We start from the raw sequence: 13,909 nt of genomic DNA on the forward strand, positions 1-13,909 counted from the left end.
TTAGCATAAATAATTAAGCAACCTAGCTTTAAAATTTAATCATATTTTTTATTAAATTTAAATACTGTATAAATTTTTTCTGTTCATAAAAGTTGTAATATTTACGAATAAAAAACTTATAAATATTAAATATATATATATATATTTGATTTATAAGTTAATTATTATAGAAAATAACTTATATTTCAAGTTTTTCGTTGCACTTTAAATAATCGCAATTTGGTTATATTTGCCATACATATTGAAAGTAATTCAAGTAATTAACTAACATTTACCAAAAAAAATTTGCATTAGTATATTGCGTGTATTCAATAATATTATATATATATATATATATATATAGTGACCAAATCTTACGGTTTTACGTTGACAGTCCTATTAAAGTTTGATCGAATATTAAGTGCAAATAAATTTTAATAAAAATGCATACATTTTTAGCTCAATATTTGTAATTTTTTTTATTTATCTTATTATTGTTGTTACGGTAGTGATATTGATATAAAAAAAAACAATTTTATTTATAACAATGTCTTGAAATAATTTAGTCATAATATTTGAAAACTATTTTCTAAGTTAGTTTTTTGAATTTGAGCATGTTCATATTGCGCAATCTCTTTATTACACTTAGATATCTAAACTATATTTCTCTCTCTCTCTCTCACACACATACATACCCAGACATACCGATTCTTATACACACAGTGTCAGTATAAAGGCCTGGTATGAAAACATAGTGCCAGTGTTTTAGGAAGTTCTGGCTCACTGTTCCTCTCGTTTAATATTGAAGTCATTATTTACAACAGTTGTTGAGTACATTATTTTAATGATTGTTTGTTACATTTAAACGATTCGTGAGTTTAGTTAAAAAAGAGAGTGAAATATAAATAAGAGAGAAGACAACAACATTAAACATTTTTGTAAGTATTAAAAACATGTTTTAAATTTACATATATATATCCTAATCCTTAAATATAACTTTATATGTGTTGTAACTGTAACTATGATTATACAATTAATTTGAATGTTTATATAAATAATGAAACAATATTGGATGCAATTTCATAGTTATTATTATTATTATTATTATTATTATTATTATTTGCATTTCTAACATAACATTGAGATCTATATCTTATATACGATATATTAAATTGCATGTTTACGTATAAGAAATATACGGTATATTATTTTCAATTGCCTATAAAACAAATAACCTGGAGCATTGAAAAACACAAAAATAATAATATTTTTAAGTTAAAAGTACTTTTTTATAAGTATGAAAAATACACATTCAATATATATTTATATTGATGTATACGTATATACAGTATAGTTACAACAATATTGCACTCATGGTTTGTTGTTTTTTTTTATCAATTTTTAATACAGCTTTTTATATTTGCAAAATGTTTCAGTATTTGCAATAAAATCAATAATTTGAAAAAAGATAAAAATTTTACTTTTAAGCTAACAATCTATTAAAAAACTTTTTTTTTATTGTCTTAAATTAAGTATTTTTAGTGAATATTTTTATATATAATAAATTATGATTTAATGATACTGATTATATTTTTGCATATTTAATAATAATAATTAAGCAATTATTTTAATTTAATTACATATATAATAGATATTAATAGTAATTTTTTAGATATTTATTAAATATTTTTCTAATATAATAAATGATAATTATCTTATATTAAAAGCCTCTATTTTCTCAATAATATCCAAAAATATTTCTAAGTACTCACTTTTTGAAATACGATATTATAATAAATTGTATATTGTTTAATATCAAGGAAAAAAAGCTTGAATGACAAAAAAAAGTTAATTTGAAACACAATATCCCATAATAACTACACACACAGTATTTTAAAGGCTATATAAGTATAACTAATTTTCTCTATAAAAGAGTGAGATATAAAATATATAATAAAAAACGAGAGATATATTGACATTTAAATTTGTCACTCAGTTTGAAGTGAAAAGTCATTCAAATAGATGAGGCGTTTAATGAAATGCGTGAATACATTACATATTCATTACACAATGCATTTGTTGTCTAATTAAATGCTTGTGTTTTGTAGTATTTGTTTTATAATAAAACTTTTCATTTGCATTGTTTTACGTTAATTATCTGTTTATCTCAAACACTATTCATAGCATCAATGGATCTGTTTGTTTGAAAGATTTGATGTGATTTGTGATACGGTTTACACATTGTGTATGTGTTTGTGAATGTTTGTAACATTTGTTTAACAATTGCTATACAAATAACAATCAAATTAAAAATATATATATATATAAACAAAATTGCATTTGTTTTACAAACACGAAACTAAAGCTTTTTTAAAAAGTAGTTTTAAAGTAAAGCACTGTATTTTGTATTATTTTTTCCTTAAAGAAAATGCTGTAAAATAAATCAAAAGAAATGATTTTTCACTTTTAACAAAAAGCAATAATACAATGAAAATTGTTGTTAAAATAGTAGTAGTTTTGTAAAACTTTATATTATTGAATACATAACATTATTATTGATTATTTTCTCATTTTGTTAAAACATCAATTTTCATTTGGAAAAATACATGCAGAATATATATTTAAATAAATATGCACTATATAATATACAAATAAAAAAATAATACAAATAGTAGTAATAAATAATATTTGTATATACAATCAAAATAACAATAAAATATAATGATTTAAATAATAATTTATGTAATGGCTTGAGGGGTATTAACTTACAATACATTTATGTTATACAGTAAAGCGAGCTTTTTTGGCTCACATTAAAGTTATATATCAATATATTCTGTGTTACAAAACAAATGTATTGAATGTAATCTTTTATATTTAATATAATATTTGCTTTTTAAAGAAAATTATTGAGATTACAGATTTCTAATAGTATATATTCAATAGATAATACATTACATAAATCAGTAATGTATTAAGTAATTACATTGACTATTTAAAGTAAACATTTTAAATTTATCAATATATAAAATCAACAGGATTTAACTAAAATGCAGTTAAGTTAGACATTAATGCTATATTCAATAATATAATATTTAATGAATTAATTGCAATAAATAAATTTATTATATTTATATTAATTTTAATGCATAAATACAGTATATTATGACTGTAATATTTTAGTGTTATAAGTTAGATTAATTATACTTATTTTTTATGTGACATAAAAATTTAACTAATAATTTACAATAACAGTGTTAATGAAAATAAAGTACAAACCTCTAGGTTTATGTTGATGTCGGCTTAAAGTCACATTTGGTTAGACTTGTAATGACTGTTTGTAAATCAGGGATCGACTATTGTAGGCCTAACACACTATAAGCCAAGTCTTATTAGAAACACTGTCTTATATTTAGTAATGTTATGTAACACTAGCAGAGAAAAAGGCAATCGTTTATAATCACTATTATATATATCATATGATACAGTATAATGTAATCTATTATAATATTCATATTAATATCATATATAATATACTGTCTGTAATACTGTATTTAAATTAAAACCAAAATATGTCATGAGATATAATGTCAAGGCTATAAAAATCTATTTTAAAATATTAAAATATTTTGTATTAAAATATTAACTTAATTATTTATATTTGTTAAATAAATAATATTATATTTTCAAATATCACATTTGATTAGAATAATTTAATCTTAAATATACATTGGTTTTAATAATTATATTAAGTAAAATTATAGGTAAATAAACATTTTAAGTAATTATGTAAATAATAAATATAAATTACTATTTTGTTATATCAATAGTTATTCAATTATATTATTCTATAAAATCTCAATCAACTTAACTTTTTAATATACATTTTGAATACCACTTTTAAATAATATATATACATATCTATAGTATAATGAATTTCAATTTTTAATATATGATTCATACAATATATTATGAAACATTAATATTACTTTTTACTTCAACCTATTTAAAATACATGAAACTTGTGAATAAATTGAAATTGTTATGTGTTTTTGTTAAATCATGAGATTGCATGGGTATTAAACACACAATTATAGTCATAAATATAAATGTTTAATATAAAAATACTGAATATAAAGAGATATAAGTCATGTATGTAAATGTTGTTTTATTTTTAAAATGTGGCTTTAGTTATGAGCCATTTGGGTATTTAATTCATGTAAATAACAAACATTAAATACTGTACTGAGGATAGTGTTAGGCATTGTTGAGGAAGAGTAGGACCAGTAGTTTTAGACCTAACCAGTAGTTTATCATCAGCTGTTGTTTGACTATTTTCTACGTGAGATTCACATTGCATTAATAAATATTATAAAAGAGATGCAGATATATATATATATATAGTCATATAAATAGCTTTAGATTTAACGCAACTCTCTGGAGAGTGAATGTGCCGTTAGTGGGAATATCATTGCATGAGATCCAGAGATCCGATATGTCGTAACAGAAAGTTGTTTGAAAGTTAGGATTTCTCTTATAAATTAAAATACAACTAATTTTTCAAATGAAAACTCTAATTTCAATTAGACTTTAATTATCTGTCTTTTTGCACAAAAATACTATATTTATGAACACTATATCTCTGCGCTCTCTCTTTCTCTCTCTCTCTCTCTCTCAAAATGTGTTTAAGTATAAGAACTATATGTTTGTGCTTTATATTGCAAATAAAAATATTTATTTTGATTTGCAAACTATAATATATGGTAGGAGTCGTGAGCTTTAATACAATTAGCTATAATTTTATGCTGAAACACCAATGCTATGAGTTAAAGAGTGATACAGAAAACGAGAGAGAGAGAGAGAGAGAGAGAGAGAGAGAGAGAGAGAGAGAGAGAGAGTATCCGAAAGTTTTTGATGTCATGTTTTTAATGCAATTAATTAGTGTTATATAACTAACTAAAGTACTAACTATTGCTTTTACCAACAAAACTGTTGTCAAATTTCTAATTAGCTTTGCTTTACAACTAACTGACTTTAACTCTGTTTAGATTTTTCTCCCTTTCCTTTACACCACAACTATGCTATACTATTGCTCTGACTTTCAATAGTGATACCCGTACTAAGCAATTGTATAATTGTTAGCTCTTTTATTGTCAATAAGAAACCTTTAATTTTGTGTTGTTTATCATTACCAGCAATGAGTGCACTCTATAATTATGGTTCATTATGGATCATCATGGGATCGGTAGCCATTGCTCATCAGTTACCGACTCTCACTATCGCTAACCACCAGAGTGTTCATCACAATCATGTTGGCCAACAAATGGGCCCATTATTTACCTTAGAGCCACCAAATCGTATACATTTTAGCAATACATCCGGTGCCGTGATTGCCTGCTCGGCCAATGGCGTCAACGTTAGGATCAATTGGATTTTGGCCGACGGCTCTCCCGCTATTGACATCAATAGCTTACGATATATTCGCTCTAATGGAGAGCTAGTGTTCCCTCCCTTTCCATCCACACAATACCGTCAAGACATCCATTCAACTGTATGTAAAACTATACAATTGTTTAATCAGATTATATTTAATTTTCATATAAATAAATAGATATGTATTATTATAACATATAACTATAGCTAATTTAATTTACATTACATTACATTTATATATAAATATTTAATTTATTTATTGCATTGTTTTATTGTCTCTTTGTTTGATTATTTTCGTTCACTATTTTCTAATATATATTTATTTTATTATTTAATTTCTTTATCTCAATCTTTTTTCATTTCTTTTGTCATGACTTTTAATATAACATAACAGACCTACAGATGTATTGCAAGCAATAGCTTTGGTACGATTCGCAGTCGTGATTGTCAAGTAAGAGCGGGTAAGTCGACTATCCCCTAAAAATCTAACTGTTTTCTGTATTTTACTTTCTCTATTTCATACACAAACACACAAACAGTATTTTATTTTCATAAAGTTTGCCTCAAAACAAAATACAGAATATTCTGTACTACTGTTGTGCAGAATTTGTGTAATGCTTTACTATTGGGAATTGCATTACAAAGAATAACACTGTGTTTAAGTCAACTCTCCCTCTCTCTCCTGCTGTGTGTCTGTCTAATGATTATTCATTTAAATTGATTAAAACAATATAAAGGATATAAACTTTGTTTTCATTTCATGTGTTTTATCTTCAGTTATATAAGCCTATGCTTAAGCTTACATAACAAACAGTAAATAAAAGAAAGAGAGAGAGAGAGAAAGTAAAATGTTGTTTATTTTTAATTATTGACTAAAATAATTCAAAATGTGTTAAATGATAGCAAACACTAGACATTAGTATTGTTGTATTATTGCATATTTAATCGCTTTGAGTACCAAAACTCTACTCACAGCACAAAAAACATCAATCAATTGATATAAAAGAAAGACAAGCAAAGAGTTGGCACTAACTTTGGCGGTCATTAATGGATTGTATGATAAATAAACCTATCGTTTATTTTGGTAATAAGGCTATACTCGTATTGGGAATGGTATGGCATATAGTATTTATGGATTGGCACTAACAATAAAGTTTGTGAGACGGCATTGATATCCAGATTTCTAATCAAACAGAGCTCTCTCTCTCTCTCTCTCTCTCTCTCTCTCTCTCTCTTCTGTTCTCACAGCTCTTTAGTTCTAACTTTCAAACTTATTCACTAATGAGTTTCAATTTCGCATCCATTGTTAAACCAAATTATTAGCGACACTACACACACACACACATACACACACACATACATACACACACACATACATACACACACACACACACACACACACATACATACATACATATATAGAAACACTTTTTGTAAAATGAATGCATTTCTTGTTTTGTAAGAATCTTTATGTGTTGTTAATCTGAAAATTCTTGTGTAAAAAGATAGCCATAAATCAGCAATGAATTCAATGACTGACTCTTTTTCTCTTTGAGTTTCTCTCTTGTCTTAGTGTCCCATATATTGTGTGATTAAATATATTTATTGAATTTTATTTTTTTGTTTGTTTGTCGTCGTTTAAAGTGAACACTCAATTAAATTGTTTTTGTATTTTAAGCTCCGAGTCGTCTAAAAATAGATTTTATGCTATTTATTGATGTGTCCACAGCTTTATTAAATTGGTCAAAGATATAGTTAGCAATTATAGTTGATTTTGAACTTTATTTTCTTTATTATATTAAATTGTGTACCAAATCGGTATAATATGTTATTTCAATCGGAAAAAGTGATTTTAAGTTACACAAGTATATTGAAATATTTTGCATTACTTGTTTTTTAAAATTATATAAATAAATTTAATAATATTAAAAAACTAGATTAAAAGTTTTAAAGTTATTTACTGTATTATTATTTTTTGTAGATTTTATTAATTTTTAAAAATATTATTTATTATATTTATGTCTATCATAGTTATAACTAATATTATTTTCAAACAGAATTATAAATTTATTAGTATTAATAAAAATAAACTTATTGAATAAATATTTATTATATACTGATATATATATATATAGAATAAAACAAGAATAACTAATTTGTTTAAAATTTTAGTAATTTTATTTAGTAATAATGATATGTAATTTTTTTATCACATAAATATTATTTATTTTATAATAATAATTATATTTTTGGGCAAAGTGACTATGAAATGATTATTAACGTAAAACTATAATAGGATTTAATACATATTATAATATATAAAAAAATCTTTATTTTTTGTTAATAACATAATCATTCATTTGTTATATAATGAAAATTATGATGTATTATTATTATTATTATAAAATATAATTTGTTAAAACTTACAGAGGCTATACTTTACCAATATATATATATATATATAAGTTTATATATAAAAATTTGTTGATTGGATTATACGATAAAAAAAAGTGAAATTATTTAGTGTACTATAAGAGACTGCGAGGAATGGGATGATAAAGTTGATCCCATAAGGTTTTTATACACTTTTTATATTAATTGTGATAAGATTTCTATGTCTTTATATTATCGCATTTTATAATGACATTTAGTGTTTATATATATATATACAGTATATATAGAGGATTTATAAAACAACATTTTTTCATTTATACAGTTTCAGTGCACTTATAATATTATATATACATTGTATACACATACATGTATATATATACTGTATATATAGAATATCTTGTTGTATATTAAGATACTATGATATTGTTATTGTGTTATAAGTGTACAATTGAAAACTTACAGGAAATTAAAGCTTTCAAAAGTCATTGCCAATGATGAGTGAGTGAGTGAGTGAGTGACAGAGCGAGTGAGTTGTGGGATATGCTGTTAAAAAATAAAGTGTATTTTTTCACTCTTGTCGGTGACATTTAACAAATTTACTTTATATATATGGATGCCATCAACACTTCCCTTTACACCAGAAATATATAGTTTACAGTATATAGCATAAGATATACAGTATATCAGATAATACAATAAGGCTTAAGTCCTGTAAAAACATTTTCAAGTGTATGTATGTATGTATGTATGTGTGTGTGTGTGTGTGTGTGTGTGTGTGTGTGTGTGTGTGTGTGTGTGTGTGTGTGTGTGTCAGTCAAGTTAAAAGAAAATGTGATGTTTTATGTTTTTGTTTGTGAAATGAGTGGGAATGGGGTGACAATCGGTTGTCAGACATGTGAGGCGGTGTGTGTGAACCAAACCAAGTGTTAACTGTCTATATATATATGCCATAGAAGATAGTGATGACAGAGAGGACTACAATACTAATAATAATAAGAAACATACATTTATTTGAGTATAAGATAACTAATTCAATGAATGCTTATGTGAGCAGTTTTGGCGCTTATATTATATACAATTCATATATATATATATATATATAACTTATAAATATACAGCATATATACTGTAGTATACGTATATATAATGGGAAAGCCATTGAAGAAATTACAGTAAACTTCACACTCATTATGTTTGCCACACAATAACGATGATAGCGGTGCTCATGAATGACATCACATATAAGATGATGTTTGGTGTGAATCGATATTACAGATAGTTATTTGAACGGAAAAATTGCAACAAAAATGTAGTCTAACTTATAAAAAGTGGCAAATGTTTGATTGAATGCTGAATAATGAATGACATGAATGGCCAAAAAATGACGGACCTTTACGATGGTGTCGACCCATCAATGATTGAGAAGTGAGAGAGAGAAAGACCACAAATCAAGTCTGATTCATACATTCATTGATCACATCATAAGCCATACCATAACATAATAAGGAATTATTGGCTAAAAAGGCGTCTGAATTATTGCTCAATAATGTAATAAAAAGCAACAAAAATAATATCACAACGACTTTCAAAAAAAACATGAAAAATAAGCTCTCATTTTGTCTCTCTCTCTCTCTCTCAATATTTTTTATCATAGTTTTGTAAAAAAATTATTTCGTCGATATATTTGATTGAGTTTGATATAAAAAAATTTAGTAGACATAAAGTCGACACAAAAATTTCAATACAGACATTAAATTAATTGGTAATAAGCCATTAAAAATAGCAGATTAAAATTATTTTCATTTATATAATGGGATTTGTAAAAAAAATCACAAATATATTGTGGTTTTTTATATTTATATATATTTATAACTCATACCAGATTTATCATCATTTTTTGTTTGATAGTAATTTTCATTTTGCAATAATCGGTTGCATTTATTTATATATTTTAATGTTATCTTTATCTGTAAAATAGTGACATTAAATACATTATATGTATGTATTATTGCCTTTAGTGCTATTTGTGTGCAAAAAAATACTTTGATTAAAATATAATCACAAAATATATTTAATAGAATGAAAAAACCCGAATACATATATTTTATATGAGAATAACGATTAAATGTTATTATATGTATTTGTGTGACACAATAATTACACAAATTTTGCCTAAATTTTTATAATATATTAAAAATAAAGACATTTTATATTTAACATTAGATTTAATGACTTAATATATATATATTATAAATTTATATATTAATTATATAATGCTGTTATATAATAATCAATGATATTTATTTTGTTAAATGACAGCAAACAGTTTTTATTATCGGTAACAATAATTTACGGGTGAGAAGCTTTAGACACGACTGTCCTTCTAATATAAATATAGTGAAACATTAAATCACACATTAGATTTGTCTCTTTTATACAATCTCTCTCTTTATCTTTCTCTCTCTCTCTCTCTYTCTCTCTCTCTCTCTCTCTYTCTCTCTCTCTCTCTCTCTCTCTCTCTCTCTCTCTCTCTCTCTCTCTCTCTCTCTCTCTCTCTCTCTCTCTCTCTCTAACAATACCAGTGCTCTTTAAGTAATGATAAGCACCAGTTATTAGTTTGTGACACTTCCATATAATAATGATAATGTCTGGTCTGTCCTCCCAATCATTTCTTTAAAAAAGGCTTTTATTTATATGAGATCCAAAAATGTCAGCACAAAAACATACAATATATATATATATATATATATATATATATATTTGAGCGCCAAAATTATACTGTACCACATCCAACATATCCTCTGCACATATCTTACACACATATTATAGTAGAAAACCAATTGAGGAGCACTTTTAGCAAACAATTTTTGTGATGTCTTTTAATAACGGCACACAATATGAACATATTTTTATATCATCTCTCTCACCGTTATTTCATATAACTGTCATATTTTCATTGATGACATTTATATACATACTATTGTATATAATATATTTATATATATATATGAAAGTTGGGACAGAAATTGGTATGTGTGGTCTATATATATAAATATGTGCTTAAAGTATATAAGCTATCATATGATTAGATAATTAAAGAGATTTATGTCTTATCGCCCCTTAATATGTTATGTATTAACACACAAAACGTTTATATATATATATATATTTTGTTAAACGAGTTGTGACATAGACTTATAGGTCAACATCTATTCAATATTTAAACACAGTATTTGTTTTATATTATATTAAATGTTAAGTTATTATTTAATAATATAAAATCTAAATGATATTTTTATGTATTGTATATTCTATATAACTTTTATGAATATAGAATAGTAAATAAGTTATATTATTTTAATTTTATAAAATTTTTTGAAAAATTTTATGAAATTATATTAAAAAATAATTTAGAATTAAATTAAATCTATTTGCTATTTGTATAAATAAAATAATATTATTAAATTTATTTAATAACAATATTCTATTTTCATGAAATAAAAATTATGTTATTCTAATTAGTTTATAATATTATATATATATATTGCAACTACACTATAATAATGATATTAATAATAATAATATTATTATTAATAAATATTTGTGTTTACTTTCATAAAGAAAATCTCATTAATTATAATATATATATATATATATATATATATATATATATATATATCATATAATATTCAATATATATAATCTTATGTGAACACAAAACTATTGACTTCATTATTATAATATTAATGTAATGTATTGCAAATATAATGATCATAATAATAATAATTTATGTTTAACAAAATAATAATATATGCAATAAATTAATTATAATAATAATATAAACAATAGTAATACTAATGATAAAACATGAATTGTATTTAAATGGCCAATCATTTAGTTTTAGTACAATTGAAAAACATTGATTATTATTAATACAGTACTACAATAATATAATTTATAAAGATGTTTACAAAACTTATAGTAATGTATAATACAATACTCTACAATTTAACACAATTATGGCATAAATTAAAATATTTAATCTATTTGTAACAATAATTAAAATAATAATTATAAAATGATACTAAACTTATTACTATCAGATAAACTCATTAATAAAACTACACATTATGGTAATAATTAACATTTGATTTTAAATGATATTTTATAAATATGTATTCTTATGGATAATAAATAAGTTATGAAGTAATCAATGATTATTAAACTTAAAGATTCAATCGTTCAATAGGTGTGAGTCAGTGATACTGAAAGGAGTATAAAAATAAATATATAAAAATATTATCTCCTATTTTGTCCATTTTCTTAAGAGATTGATTACAAAGACATTGATTTTATACTTTTTATTTTAAATCTCAAGTTAAATCATTTTCATAAATTAATATTTTAAAATAAAAGACATACACACATACACACACACACACACACACACACACACACACACACATACACACATACACACACACATACACACAATAAATTCAAATACCAACACCTTTTAAGAGTTTGTGATAAATAATTATTGTTAAAAACATGAAATGACAATTAGTTGCCTTCAATTATTATGGTAGCGTTAGAAATATTGTTTTATTAAATTACCAATGTGCATTTAATTTAAAACAAAATTGTAAACATTTATATCACATATTCAAATAACAAAAGATTTATTAGTAATTACTAATGAGATATTAAGATCAAAAAATGTTTAAAAAAGACAAAATATCTAATTTGATATATTAAGTAAATAATGTGAACTAGAAATGAAAATATTTTAATAAATAAAATAAACATATATTTAAAAAACAATAGTATTATATCTTTCATTTATCGTTAAAATAATAAATATTGAATAAAAATGACGGAAATACAATATCCTATTTAAATTTTTATTTAAATAACATAGAAATGTGTTGCTCAGAAATATTATTTAAAAAAACTGTTAATAAATTAAACAATTTGACATTTTAATTAATAATTTTTGATATTAATTAGTATTTTTTTACAATTTTTATAAATTACATATATTTATATAAATTTATATTATTATATTTTATGTTACTTTCTAACAATAAGTGATAGCATTTAGAAGTATTCATAAAGTTTTTAATTTGCCGTTAAATGCAATTCCTATTTATCATCAAAACATCAGAAACAGAAACAAAGGATAGAAAAAGATAGAGAAATAGAGATAACAACTAATTCTAGTGAAAGCTATCATTGATTTTCTTCTCTATTATAGCTCTCTCTCTCTCTCTCTCTCTCTCTCTCTCTCTCTCTCTCTCTGTCTCTCTCTGTCTCTCTCTTTCCTCTTTCTCTTGATTGCAGAGTCAATGTTGCAATCATTTCTCATTTGCTTTAAATCTAATAATACAAAAAAATTAATCAGATTTTCTCCGTTTAATCATTTCTTATGTTTTTTCTTTTCATATATAAAATTTTGTCGTTTAATAAAATAGACAATTTTATTATTACATATCTATTTATTACAATACTGTAAGTTATTTTATATTTATGTTCAATAATAATATTATTTTAGACTAATTTTACGATACTTAATATAATTTTTTATAAAAACAATATTATATAATCATCGTTCAATTATATAAAGTACTGTATAAATATATTTTTCAAAATAAAAATAATTACTATTTTATATGATTTATCTTTCAAATGTATTGGCATTTATATAAATGATTTTTCCATTGAAATACGTAAAGTTTTAACTGAAGGCTAACAAGAAAAATAACTATAATATGGGTTCACATATACTGTATATTAAATGATAAGCAATATAAAAGGCAAGTAATATATGACATAAAAACTAAAAGTTTTATGTTTCATATATTTATGTGTCGTTGAAATGACTCACCAAATAATGGTAGCGACCTTTGACTGATAGTCAATAATGTACATTATATTAGATACTATCTGCTGGTGTATGTGTGTGTGTATGTGTGTATGTATGTATGTATGTATGTGTGTGTGTGTGTGTGTGTGTGTGTGTGTGTGTGTATGTGTGTGTGTAGCAATACCTACGTGTGTATATGTATCCAATATATCTGGCCATCTCTTAAATTATAACTTA

The 13,909-nt window shown here is 23.6% G+C and overlaps 1 protein-coding gene across 1 annotated transcript in view; it reads left to right on the forward strand.

Moving 5' to 3' along the window:
- The first annotated feature begins 688 nt into the window (after positions 1-688).
- Positions 689-13,909, forward strand: part of LOC128958660 (cell adhesion molecule Dscam2-like) — a 40,518-nt gene continuing 27,297 nt past the window's right edge. The window contains exons 1-3 of the mRNA XM_054304562.1: positions 689-917; positions 5,175-5,530; positions 5,807-5,873. Coding sequence (XP_054160537.1) covers positions 5,177-5,530; positions 5,807-5,873 — 421 coding nt within the window. The 5' untranslated portion in view covers positions 689-917; positions 5,175-5,176. The remainder of the gene's footprint in view (positions 918-5,174; positions 5,531-5,806; positions 5,874-13,909) is intronic.

The sequence above is a fragment of the Oppia nitens genome, unplaced genomic scaffold (assembly GCF_028296485.1).
Source record: "Oppia nitens isolate AA-2021 unplaced genomic scaffold, nextdenovo-longstitch-racon4-pilon3 scaffold3_pilon_pilon_pilon, whole genome shotgun sequence".
Classification (NCBI taxonomy): domain Eukaryota; kingdom Metazoa; phylum Arthropoda; class Arachnida; order Sarcoptiformes; family Oppiidae; genus Oppia; species Oppia nitens.